The following is a 13,689-nucleotide window of genomic DNA, read 5'->3' on the forward strand; positions in this document are numbered from 1 at the left end:
TGGATTACCTGTTAGAATCATCAAGAGGAACAGGTGCCATTTTGAGTTTGACTTCAGGACGATGAGAATCACTGGCTATCATTTTGATCCTAAGTGGGCTCTCTTCTCTGAAGGTAGACTTTTCTCGAGCATCCAGATTCTTGTGTAGAGGGGGACTGTAATCAAAGAGGTCTTTGAGCTTTTCAGACTTTACCTGCTCAGGTGACTGAGTTTCTTTCTTTACTGTTATTCTCTCAGAATTTTTGTCGTCTTCCTTGTGCTTATCTTTTGCAGTGCTAGGCCTTTCCAATACATATCCAGTCTCTTTAAGTTTGTAATTTTTTTCTTCTCTAAATCCATCACTTTCTCTATTGCCTTTCAATGAAACTTTGGACTTGTACTTGGGTCCTTCCTCCTCAGTATTCCGATGAGACGTAGTAGCAAAATTTTTACCCTGATCTGCAAGAACTGACTTCCTGAACTGTCTATAATCCTCTGTCTCCTCTGTGTCATCCCCTTCTGAATCATTAAACTTTTGTTTTCCAGATTCTTTATCACTGAAGTAATCTAGAACTTCCTGATCTTCCCATTCTCCCTCTGCCCTCCCTTTCTCTGATCCTTTCTCCTTTGGAGCCTCTTTATCCCTGGTATTACCCCTATCAAGCAGGAATACTCTAGACTCTTCATCTGTGAACCTGTGAATAAGCAAAGAAGAGGATGGTAACTCTGGATTGCATTCATTCTGGACCACTTACATACTTAACTGTGCTTCCCAGTATCACAGGGCCAGTAATAAGAGGAAAAACTCCTACTGAAAATTGCTTTTTTCAGATTCCACTTATAGAAAGCCTTAAAAGCATCCATAAAGCTTATGTGCTGAGGTTTTAAATAAATGCACACATTAAGACTTCTGAAGTTAAAAAAAGTAAAGCCATTCTCAAAAACTTGTTCTATTTCCTCACAGTTCACAATTCTGCACTAACAAATCCAAATTTTCACATAGCTTAAGTTTTATTTTTGAGACTAAGAACCACTAAAAACTTATCTGTAATACACTTATCTATTTGATACTTAAAATATACTTGTCTATTTAATATATTTATCTATTTGAATTCTACTTATGATTATACTCAAAATTTCACTCTTTAATATATCTACTAATATAAATAAGAGTTCAAAAAAGTGGACTTCAGTGTAGTTAATATTAGATGTTACTATTCTATCTAAATCACAAAATAATTCATGTATATATTTTTCAGTAGAAAATGATTTCTGGCAATATTAAGTAGAAACTACCTATCAATTCAACAAAAAATTAATTTTAGGTTGGGAAGCACTAAAAAAATAAATAGCAAGCTCACTGTATTTCCTTACTTAAAACCAACCATATTACCTTAGCAATCCATTTTCATTAAGGAACCTTTAGCAATGCTTAAAATTAGCATTTAGACCAAGCATCTCTCTGAAATGTTACTAGAGTCAATAAGAAATACCATTTATTATCTTTTCTACAGTCAGGAGGATTTACTAAAAATTGGCAGCTGGACTATTTATACACAAGAATATATAACTGCATTATTTTATGTAGGTCACATTATAATGATGAAGAAGACAAAATAACCTTTCAATGCTTTAACACTTTCAACTTCTCATTTATATTCTTAATTCTGGACTTAAAAAAATGGATGAAATGAAAAAGAAGAGTATGAATTATCTTCATAAACATTAAAACACTTTACAATCAACTTCAAATTATTTTATAAAAAGAAGTCACAATTAAAAATACTTAAATACACATCACAATGCCATTTCCAAACATAAATCCAAACAGAATTCAGAGAAGTATTACTATTATGATCTAAATTCTCTTAACTCTTACCTTTTTAAGAATTTTCCTGTCTTTGCAGTTTCCTGATCTCCACCATCAGGATAAAATGAGGAACGTCCCCTAGCCTCATCTCTTGGAGCATTCTGTGGTGTGATTGTCTTTGCAGGGCTTCTTCGTGAAGGGATGTGATGAATTGGACTATTCTGAGAAGGGCTGTATCTACTTGATCCATTTCCAACAGAACCAGACCCAGATCTTTCAGGACTATGCTGAATGGAATGTGAATGCTGAGAGGGTGTGTTTTTTGCAGAGTGTACTGTACTGAGCATGGGGGCATCAGAGCAAGATGAACTCTGACTAGGTGGTGTAGCAATTGGTGAAGGACTATGGGGCGATCTGGGGCTATTATCATAAGCTGAAAGGCCAGGCCAAATATCACCAGATGTGGCCGATGATTTATTAAACTCATCAATAGATTCAGACGGGTCGTGTTCAAATGTATCTTTCGGTTCCTCCTGTGATTTATTTTTCAAAGGACTCTCTTCTTGAGGTTCCCCTTCAGCTTTTTTGGTTTGTTTTTCCTGAGACCCTCGTCTTTTAGAGACAGGAGACTTGCTATAAGGGGACGAAGAACGAGAAGATGATGATCTTGGAGACCTAGAGGATCTATATGATCGGCGAGATCTGCTTCGGGATCTTTGAGAAGAAACGGATCTTCTTTTTGGACTCCTGGAACGTGAACGACCTCGTCGAGGACTCCTAGAGTGTCTTCTATTCCAAACAGGTCTATATCCACCTCGATGATATCTACCTCCTCCTCCTTGATAATACCCTCTACCCCTTCCTCTGTACCCATAAGGTCGTCTCATTCCTCTATTATTTCTGTAATCTCGACGATAATCTCTAGAATAAATTCGATCTCTACTACGAGATCTTGAATACGTCCTGGAACGAGACCTAGAACTAAAAATGAAATAAATATCAATGAAAGAAAAATAAACTATTCCATTGTACCATTCTGATCAAATATGCAAATAAGTTGTCAAAGCTAAAAATGTATTAAAAAAAAAAACAAACCCTCACTTATATATAAAAGTAAAAGGTTACTATTTTCAGTGACGAGCATCTCAATTCTAAGGTATATATCAAGAAAACAGGGAAAAACTGACATCCAAAAATAGGACACACTAACACATTACATTCATGCAGGCACTTAAAGTGGTAATGTTAAAAGAATATGTAATGCCACGGAAGAATATTCATTAGTGAAATACCACTGGCTAAATGTATATGTAATAAAAAGTTAGGCCAAGAAAAATACTAAAGAAAAATCAGAAACTAACATTAATTCATAACAAGACCATGGTCATTTATTTTTAACTTGTAGTTTCTATTTTACATGCTAAGTATGTATTACCATTTAAAGAAAAACCATGTCAATCATTTTTATATAAAAGAATAAACCTATTGAGACCTCAGAATCAGAAACAAGAAACTATGAAATAGTATGCAAAGATTGTTTACTGCCAAATAATTCTTACATTATCCAATTCATCTCTTAACATTACAACAGTTTCCCTTTATCTGCAGGAAATTCATTCAAAGTTTCCCCAGTGGACTAATTCTAAACAACAGATCCACTCACTGGGTTCTTGGAGACTAAAACATGTTAATGAATTTAGCACTTTGCCTGTGTAAGCAATCTGTAACTGTTAGCTGGTATGATTATTATAATTTAGAAAGGTAAAAGCACAGTAATTCACCTGTATCTCTTCTTCCTTGAGTGTGATCTTGATCTTGATCGAGAACTAGACTGTGATCTAGACTTTGATCTTGAAGAATGTGATCTAGAATTGGAGCGACCCATTTCTTTTCTCCTAGGCAAATGAGAGGGCAAAAAAAGGTTAAAATCACAATGCAAGAGAAGTCGTTTCTATTATTTAACTTATCTTCAGATACAAATTAAATTTATAAAACATTAAGTTTCTCAAAGGATATTACCCATCATTATTCAAGTGAGTACTAAGTCAATTATCCCTAACTAAAACTTTATTTGCACCTGCATGGCAGGTATGGTAAAGACACAACAGAAGATTTCTATGGACTTTTCCACTTATGTGCCTCAATCCAAAAAAAGGCAGCAGCTGCAGAAGTCAGAAAGAGCAACATCAGACTGCAGCAGTACGTTAGATGTTATTCCATGCCCAATACAAATGCCTACCTCTCCTGTAAAAAAGATAAATAATATCAGAGTATTACAGATAACAAACCTGAAAAGAAAATACAAATGACATAATATTAAAAAACAGAGTAAACCTACCCAGCTGTCATCATAAGTGCTTTATGGCTTTGAAATGGGACTAAATCGACCACTCCATGTATGCAATACTGCTTGGAATGGTGACGGATAAGTCTCCTAGGAGAATAAAGGTCACTAAGTCTCTGAACAGCTGGAGCCCACAGCTCTGCTTTTAACAGTCATGACTGTAGAAATAAAAACGGACTTATGTGACAATGCCTAGTTCACCCTGTAGCTTTCTGGTGAAAAGATGAAAAAGGATAAAAGAAACTAAAGAGATTGCTGCAAGAAGAGATTGGGACTGAAAGAAAAAGAGAACTTGTACACCAATATTCTAACTTTTCTAAATACTAGCTAGTATCTAATGCAATAATCAGACCTCACGGAAATCAGTAACAGGACTAACTGATTTATAAGACCTACTCTTTACAAAATTAAGCCTACACATCTCCCAAATTTATTCCTGCTACAACTATTTTCAAATTTTCACTAACTTACACAAAATAAGTATTTTTTCCCAAAAAATCAACTCAGTAAACTTTCCTAATAGCCTGCAATTGCCATGTATTTAAACCCTTTTGACCTGATTAGACTTTGCTCAATATTCTGAAACAGTTTTTGAAAAGTACAGAGATGAACTAGAGGAGGCAATGATGTCTGCATACTTCCTCACCAAAAAAGCCACATAAATGATAAATTCAAAGGGTTTCAAATATTTATAACAAAATAAAACACAACTGTCTTCAAAGAGACAAACACCACCTTCACCTTTTCTCACTCTTAATTCCAAGTGAGTTAAGATATAAAGACAGCACCTTCCTCAGAGATGTAGTGATTAAATGAGTTGATACATATAATATTATTAAAACAATTTTTAGCACATAATAAGCAATCAAACCTAACTTTAACACCCATGTAACGGGGGAAAAGTTAAGTTATGGAATTCCCTTGTATGCATAAAAGATAAGTTAAATAAGCAGAGCTATTTTATCCTGATTATTTTTGAACAACTGTGTGTTCTCAGTCTTTAAGTAGATGTGTTTATAGAAGTAAAAGCAGATACACAACCTAGAAATAGAAGAGAATCTTTCCCCTAAAACTTTAAAAATCTGGCTTACTTCATACAAGTCACCATAACAAAAGTTTCAGACCATATCACTTTCAATCGGTCTAAATCGTTAAGTTCAGAAGTCACGTTTTCTTTAAAAAGTCCAAACTGCAGACTAGAAAAACTAATCATCTACCTTGGGTTTTATGCAGGATCAAGCAGTCAACTGAAGTCTTTGAGAAACTGTAAGATTCTTCCTGGAGAGAATGTTCTGAGAAATTAAATTCCTAGCAAAGATAAAAAAAAAATTTTGAATTATGATAAAAAACCCACTATTTACAACATATTACCACTCAGCACTGCAATAAACTCTTAATAAAGGCACTAAATATTTCAGGAACAGGATACTGAATCAGGAAATAAGTTTTTAACCATAAAAGCTTAAAGAAATTCAACTTCTGTTTTAATCAGAATGCAGCAGTGCATTATGAAACTGCAGAACCTTTAATTCAAACAGTTGAGTTCTAATTTTAGCAATCTGGGATTTAGAAAACAGAAGCTATACTGTCATCCTATCAGAAAATTCCAAAGTGGTTAGTTTACCATAAGTGGCCATCTTGGTATATCAAAACATGTTATGTATCTATAGCAAGGGTTTCCCACACAGCTCAGTCGGTAAAGAATCTGCCTGCAATGCAGGAGACCTGGGTTCAATCCCTGGGTCAGGAAGATTCCCTGGAGAAGGAAACTGCAAACCACTCCAGTATTCTTGCCTGGAGAATCCCACTGACAGAAGAGCCGGGGAGGCTACAGTCCATGGGGTCGCAAGAATCGGACACAACTTAGCGACTAAACTACTACCATCTACAGTTAGTATTCATAATGCTACAGTTTATAACAACTACAGTATGAATTTACTTTAATGCTATTTATCTTATTTTCTCCTGACCACTTCCTTTCATATAGTGCAGTTTCATATGAAGCTGATTTTTAAAATTAATATAACCACCATCATAGTAACTTTAGTAATTTTGTGCCTAAAAAAAAGGATTTTGATATATATACAGATGTTCAAAACTGCCCCCCCCCCAGCCAGTAGATGAAACAAGTATCAACTGGAAGCTAGAGCTCTTCCTAAACTAATTTATATTACTATACAAATAAGTTTAAGTTATACACAAAGTATTAAGCAGTTTCAGTATTTACTGAAATGCTTAGCCTTATGAATAAAATTCAGTTATTATCAATTATGGGGCTTCCCAAGTGGTGCAAGTAGTAAAGAACCTGCCTGCAATGCAGGAGACACACGAGACATGGGTTTGTTCCCTGGGTCAGGAAGATCCCCTGAAGGACAGCATAGCAACCTACTCTAGTATTCTTGCCTGGAGAATCCCATGGACAGAGGAGCCTAGAGGGCTACAGTCCATGGGATCACAAAGAGTCAGACATGACTGAAATGACTTAGCACACATTATCAGCTATGTACAAAACACAGTCAAAACTACGAGGGGATCAGAAACTAAACAATACAAAATTGTATGTGACTATACTCAAAGAATTCATAAATCAGTTTAAATGGGAAAAAACCCCACATTAATATGAAAATCTGTCTTATCAAATTATTGATCCAATGGAAAAAAGCTAATAAAAACGAAAACACAAAGTAGAATAAGATTAAACTGGTAAAACAAGAACATGTCCCCTAAATATTTATACACGGCCTTACAGCTAAGGGAATTATTTTATTTTTAAGATAGGAAGAAGGAATAGGAACCTAGCCAGTATGGGAAATACAGCAAAATAGAAATTAGCAAAAACAAAAGAACATGGATACATTCTAAAGTATTCCTATGTTTAGTTTTAAAAATATTAGATCCCCCAAGCGGGCAGAGAAAAACTCTCATCTTTTAAACTGATAGGTTGTTATGAAACTTTATTCTGACTGAGAAGTCCAATACTACTGATTCACTGCTGGGAGTGATACAAGGCTTTAGCCAACACTTACCCCCAAACAATTCTAAAAGGCTTATTTTAGTTTCTGTATATCCAAAGAAGAACCAATTGCCAAATCTCTCTTTACTCCAAGTCATGATTTTCTGAAGTACCAAGAAAATATATGCTAGAAATAGCAAAGTGAGGGAAAAGGGGCTGTAGGCTGTTAGCCTAGCAGATATACCTTCTTGTTCACGATCTATGAATATATTCAAGCATCCATACCAAAAACTCAATGATCATATATAAAATATGACACATAATACAGTAATATATAATATACATTACAAATTAACATTTAATACTATGTTAATATTTAAGATAGTACAAAGATCGTAATCAGCTTGCCTTTTTTCTTTTTTAAATGGAAGTCTATATACAAAGTACTGTGTTATATATTATGGGAGACACGACAGGTCCCTGCTAAGTCACTTCAGTCGTGTCTGACTGTGCGACCCCATAGACAGCAGCCCACCAGGCTCCCCCGTCCCTGGGATTCTCCAGGCAAGAACACTGGAGTGGGCTGCCATTTCCTTCTCCAAGGCATGAAAGTAAAAAGTGAAAGTGAAGTTGCTCAGTCATATCCGACTCTTTGTGACCCCATGGACTGCAGCCTACCAGGCTCCTCCATCCATCGGATTTTCCAGGCAAGAGTACTGGAGTGGGTTGCCATTGCCTTCTCCGAAGAACTATGCTAGGTGACTTTAAACAAAATTATCTTATTTAATCCTCATAATCTCATAACCTACATATTTAACCCCACCTTTCAGATTAAGCTTTCATAATTGATATGAATTTAAACAAAGACTATCAGAAGCCAGACACTACTACTGTAGGAAATACAGCACTTTAAGCGAGACATTAAGTTCCCTTCTCTGTTGGAGCTTACGTTCAAGCCAGGGGAAGAAAGAAACCAAAGAACACAAAGTGATGTCAAGAGATGGAGAGGAGGACTACTACAGTGGGTCCTTGAACCATCTTTAAAGAGGTAACAATCAAGTTAAACAGAAGGAATACTGCAAAGATTCAAGAAAAGCATTCTAAGCAAAAGACACAAACTTAACCAATTCAAGACATACTTGTAAGAAGGCTGAGGTACTGTGATCAATGAGAGGGTGCAAGATAAGGCAGGAAACAGGAAGGACTAAATCAAATAGCATCTAATAAGGAGGCCAGAGTAGAGTCGAGATTTTACTCTAACTGTAATGGGAAGGTCCTAGAAGGTCTGATTAGGGAAGTGTCACCATCTTATTTATTTACATTTTAAGATGGCTGCTGTATAGAGCATGAACCACATGGAGAAAAGAAAAGGGAGACAAATTAGAAGGTTGAAGTAGCAGTAAGTACTTGAGCTGAGTCTTAATTTTAGCATATTCAGGATGTGGGCTCCAAATTTTTGAAAACTATTGCTATTCATATCTTTAATAATCCTAAAAATACCTCCCATGACTATTACTCCAACTGACTAGGTTCAAAATTCTGGTTTGACAATTAACCAGCTACCCAACTTTGGACAAATTACCTTAATCTCTTTCAGCTTCACTTTCCACAGATACAAAATAAAGCTAGTAACAGCTTAAGATTAAATGTACTAAACTAATAAATGGAAATGACTTATCTGGCATATGGTCTGTATTCAAATGTTAACTGGTCTGAAACAGTCTTAACTGAAGTTTATTAATTTCACTTCAAATGATTAAAGGATGTGAGGATGGCCATGTGAGGATGGCCAAGTGGTCTAAGGCTCCAGACTCAAGAAATGCTTAATGAGTAGAATTTTGCTTTAAAATACTCCGGAAAAATGGAATTTGAAAAAGAACAGATTTCACATGTATAACTGAATCACTTTACTGTACACCTGAAACTAACACAACAACGTTAATCACCTATACTCCAATATAAAATAATTTTTAAGCACTCTCAAAAAAAAGCAAATAATGTTAAAGTTGGTAAATGCTGATAATTATTAAGCTTAAGTAACAGTTCAATATTCTACTTTTGTGCTTGAATATTTCCTTAAGAAAAAGCTTAAAAAAAAAAAAAAGGCTTAGTCACAAATTTTTAGTCCTGTGTCCAGTTCCTTGTCAGCCTGCTTTAGAAAAAAGCATGCAGAACTGAGAAAAAGAATACCTGCATTCCAGAACAGATTGTGCCACTCCCTGGTTCATGTGGCCCTAAAAAGTTTTCTACCTTTTTTGGCTTCCTCCTACTATATGCTTGCTCCTTGGAAGAAAAGCTATGATTAACCTAGACAGCATATTAAAAAACAGAGATATTACTTTGCCAACAAAGGTCCGTCTAGTCAAAGCTATGGTTTTTCCAGTAGTCATGTACGGATCTGAGTGCTGGACTGTAAAGAAAGCTGAGCGCCAAAGAATTGATGCTTTGGCATCAATGAAGACTCTTGGAATGCAAGGAGATCCAATCAGTCTATCCTAAAAGAAATCAGCCCTGAATATTCATTGCAAGGACTGATGCTGAAGCTGAAACTCCAATACTTTGGCCACCTGACGTGAAGAATGGACTCATTGGAAAAGACCCTGATGCTGGGAAAGATTGAAGGCAGGAGAAGGGGGCAACAGAGGATGAGATGGTTGGATGGCATCACCAACTCGATGAACATGAGTATGAGTAAGCTCCAGGAGTTGGTGGTGGACTGGGGAGCCTGGTGTGCTGCAGTCCATGGGGTTGCAAAGAGTCAGACACAACTGAGCGACTGAATGACTGAACTAGTGTAGGGAGAAATACTAGATCAAGTTGAAGGTTTGAAAATTCCAAAATAACACACAAATGTCAATCTGTATTATTGTTACATTAATGTTTGTAGACTTTTTTTTCAGCTTGGGGCAAAGAAAATATTAAATACTTAGTATCAAACACTGGACTGGTTCTAAATTGGGAAAGGAATACTACATCAAGACTGTATATTGTCACCATGCTTATTTAACTTCTATGCAGAGTATATTATGCAAAATGCCAGGATGGATGAAACACAACCTGGAATCAAGATTGCACGGAGAAGTATCAATAACCTCAGATATGCAGATGAGACCACCCTTATGCAGAAAGCGAAGAAGAACTAAAGATCCTCTTGATGAAAGTGAGAGAGTGAAAAAGTGGCATAAAACTCAACATTGAAAAACCGAAGATCATGGCATCCAATCCCATCACTTTATGGCAAATAGATGGGGAAACCACGGAAACAGACTTTATTTTCTTGGGCTCTGAAACCACCGAAGCCATGAAATTAAAAGATGCCTGCTCCTTAGAAGAAAAGCTATGACCAACCTGGACTGTGTTATTAAAAAGCAGAGAACATTATTTTGCCAACAAAGGTCCATCTATTCAAAGCTATGGTTTTTCCCGTAGTCATGAATGGATGTGAGAATTGGACCATAAAGAAGGCTGAGCACGGAAGAACTGATGCTTTTGAACTGTGGTGTTGGAGAAGACTTGGGGGACCCTGGACTGCAAGGAGATCCAACCAGTCAATCCTAAAGGAAATTAGTCCTGAATATTCATGGGAAGGACTGAAGGAAGCTCCAATACTTTGGCCACCTGATGCAAAAGAGGTGATTTCATTAGAAAAGACTGATGCTAGGAAAGAGTGATGAAGGCAGGAGGAGAAGGGTTATGACAGAGGACGAGATGGTTCAATGGCATCACCCATTCAATGTACATGGGTTTGAGCAAGCTCTGGGAGATGGTGAGGACAGGGAAGCCTGGTGTGCTGCAGTCCATGGGGGTCACAAATAGTTGGACACGACTGAGCAACTGAACGTTTATAGACTTTTTTCCAGCTGGGGGCAAAGAAAATATTAAACACTTAACATTCTGAAGCTAACACTGACAACCAGTGTTTAAGAAACTTGAACTGAAAAATGAACAAATTCATAATCTACAGCTATAACCTAAACATTTACACTTATCAGTCAGAGACAGCTGGACTTCCCAATTCCCTTATCCACTTCTTTGTCACTTAATAAATCACTGTAAATTACACAGCTGTGGTTGTTGTTCAGTTGCTAAGTCATGTCTGACTCTTTGCCACCCCATGAACTGCAGCATGCCAGGCTTCCCTGTCCTTCACCAATGATTCTGAATGTAGCTTCTGGAAAACCCTAATACAAAGTTCTATATATAACAGAAGTGAAAAGACTTTCCATTTCTATTAAGGCAAGTTGTCACTCACATAGATAATCTAGTATAGGTAGCCGCCCATATTCAATACACTGAACTAAACCTGAGCCTACCCAAGCCACAAGTGTTTAGAGATCTATCTCCAAGTCCTGAAACACTACTTACTGCTCTTCCAACTCAAGAAATCAGCTCTAGGCAAAAAATTTCCTTTGCCACAATTATCTGAATCAAGGGGGATTCCCATGACTACCACACTGTGACAATGAAAATGTGGTATTCTAAAAACAAGATGCTAACTGCCATCACTAAACAGGCTTCAGTTTACTCACCTAAAGTGAGTTATTTCGGACACACAATCCTTCCATTCAATTAGTTATCCAAAATTGTCTAGGATCACATAAAACTGCAAATAAACTGGTAGCGTTTCCTTCCATGTAAAGGTTCTTTGTCTAAACTGTAGCCCAACCATTCCCACTATAGTCCAATCTGAATGAGAATTCTCAGTGAGAAATAAACTGTTTTGCCTTTTAATATCCCCAAAATTTAAGAGGCGCTGCTGCACAAAAAAATACAAGACTGAAGGAGCTAATCTCTGTACGTCATTTTTGGTCATATCTACCTCCAAATTTAATTTCAATTGTTTTCACTTCTAAAATTCTCTCTCTATAAATATATATAAAATAAATTAAGAAGTTTGACTTAGAAAAGTAGTTGTCAATACTGCTGGATTCTGACAAGATACACCTTAAAATTTAAATAAAGTCAACCAAGGCTCTATGATGGCAAAGTCCCTAACCTCAACTTACCACTCACATCCATCCATTTATACCACCAATCGCGGATCCAACTTTTCTAACAAAGTACAGTGGCTAAATCTGCATGAAGGACGTGCCTTAGCGGGTACTGCAGAACTGCTCTTTAGCCCCGGAGGTGGCAAGGCCGTCCTTACATCCATCGGCTGAGACCTTTGCTCAAGCTAGTAACTAGGCACCAAATCCTAGAGTCAAAAGTGCACTCTCGCTTCAAATCAATTACCAGGGGAACCCGAAGAAACATTTCCCGCAACCCAGAAAGCCGGAGGCGGATGCCGGGGACAGAGCACGGAACGAGATCCTAGGACAAACTAGAGTAACAAAAACAAGGCGTAAACCGACCGGGAGCGTGAAGCCGCGAAAAAATCTCCGGAGTTAAAAGACGGCGCGAAAAGGGGTTAACCTACCCAAAGCACTTTGTTGCAGGTTAGTTATTTTGTCCAAGACTCTCAGGCCGGAAAAGAAGGTGGCGATTCCAGCCAATGAGAAGCGAACACAAGTTGCACCTCGGACCGCCTGAGGAGCCGTAGGCGGGGAAGGGAGAGAAGAGGAAGCGCGCGTGCGCCGGGGCGAGCTTTCAGTCGGCAACGCGCAGAGATCAGGGCTGAGGAAAATGGGGGAAGGGTTGAAAAGGCAGATCTGCGCAAGCGCACGGAAGGCCGCGCGGTCTGAGGGTCTCGAGCCAGGCTCGCAGGCGCGCGCGCGCGCACGGTTCTCGCTGCTCACCCCACCCCCCACCTCTTCGGCCCGTAGTGCCTCGAAAGCCTGAGGGAAACTGGCTGGGAAACGCATAAATAACGGCGCAACGTTTCCTGCGCTCTCCTCTGTCACCGCCAACCCGCCACTACCAACAAAAGATTCAGTAATATTCATTCCTCCTCGATATTCACTGCCTTTTGAGTTATCTGGACGCAACACAAGGCCTACCTGACACGCCGAAGGACGGTTCCCGGGACTTATCTCACCGGTAACTACACAGCGGCCATTTCCCCACTCAAGAACGGGAGGAAAACCATAGAGGTATCTTCGACGCGCTAGCTCCTCTCCGTCACTTCCGATTTGGGGCGTGGCCTCCGGTGCCGCTAAATATCTGACCAAGCCCCACCCACCCCACCGCCCTAAAGCCGCTCTCCGGCCGCGGTATAGATGTTGCCTGAGGCTTTCTGGGAAGTCGCGTGGCTGGTCTCGCGCGATGATCTGGCGGCTCCGCCTTCCGGTCTTCATCAGCCGCCTCCGCCAGGGTGGCGGTAGAAAGTGGGCGGGGTGTTTTGGTGATGTGAGGTGGTGGTTCCACACCGGGGGACTCGCTGGTCTCTGGTTTGCATTGAGCGAACCCTCCGGACCTCGCTTGCCCCCACTTTTCCTCGTCTGGTCTGTTTTTTCTGTGGGACCAACTCTGACCAGGCCAGAAACAAAAGGATAATTTCACACTGAGGAAAAGACACGGACTCTATTAGCACACTGCGTTTCTCTGTGCCAGGAAGCGCCGAGTTTTTTCTCAGACGCCAACTGGAAACTAGGAAGTGTCGCTTTTTGTTTGATAGAAAATATGCCAGACGCACTTAGAAAGTAGAAAAATGGCCGCGATCTG

The 13,689-nt window shown here is 38.6% G+C and overlaps 1 protein-coding gene across 7 annotated transcripts in view; it reads right to left on the reverse strand.

The window, feature by feature from the left end:
• Positions 1 to 13,168, reverse strand: part of BCLAF1 (BCL2 associated transcription factor 1) — a 31,283-nt gene extending 18,115 nt beyond the window's left edge. For 2 of the 7 annotated variants that reach the window (XR_310280.3, XM_005684799.3), the window contains exons 1-5: positions 13,026 to 13,166; positions 5,351 to 5,441; positions 3,571 to 3,684; positions 1,859 to 2,770; positions 9 to 674 (exon numbers count right to left, since the gene is read on the reverse strand). Coding sequence is in view for 5 of the 7 variants with exons in the window: in XM_005684799.3 (XP_005684856.2) it covers positions 9 to 674; positions 1,859 to 2,770; positions 3,571 to 3,674 (1,682 nt within the window). In the remaining 2 variants the exon portion in view is untranslated. Of the gene's footprint in view, positions 1 to 8; positions 675 to 1,858; positions 2,771 to 3,570; positions 3,685 to 5,350; positions 5,442 to 13,025 lie in introns of all 7 variants that reach the window. The other 5 variants (XR_310281.3, XM_005684802.3, XM_005684801.3 and 2 more) reach the window with 5 other exon arrangements.

This window comes from Capra hircus, chromosome 9, assembly GCF_001704415.2.
Source record: "Capra hircus breed San Clemente chromosome 9, ASM170441v1, whole genome shotgun sequence".
NCBI classification, from domain to species: Eukaryota; Metazoa; Chordata; class Mammalia; order Artiodactyla; family Bovidae; genus Capra; species Capra hircus.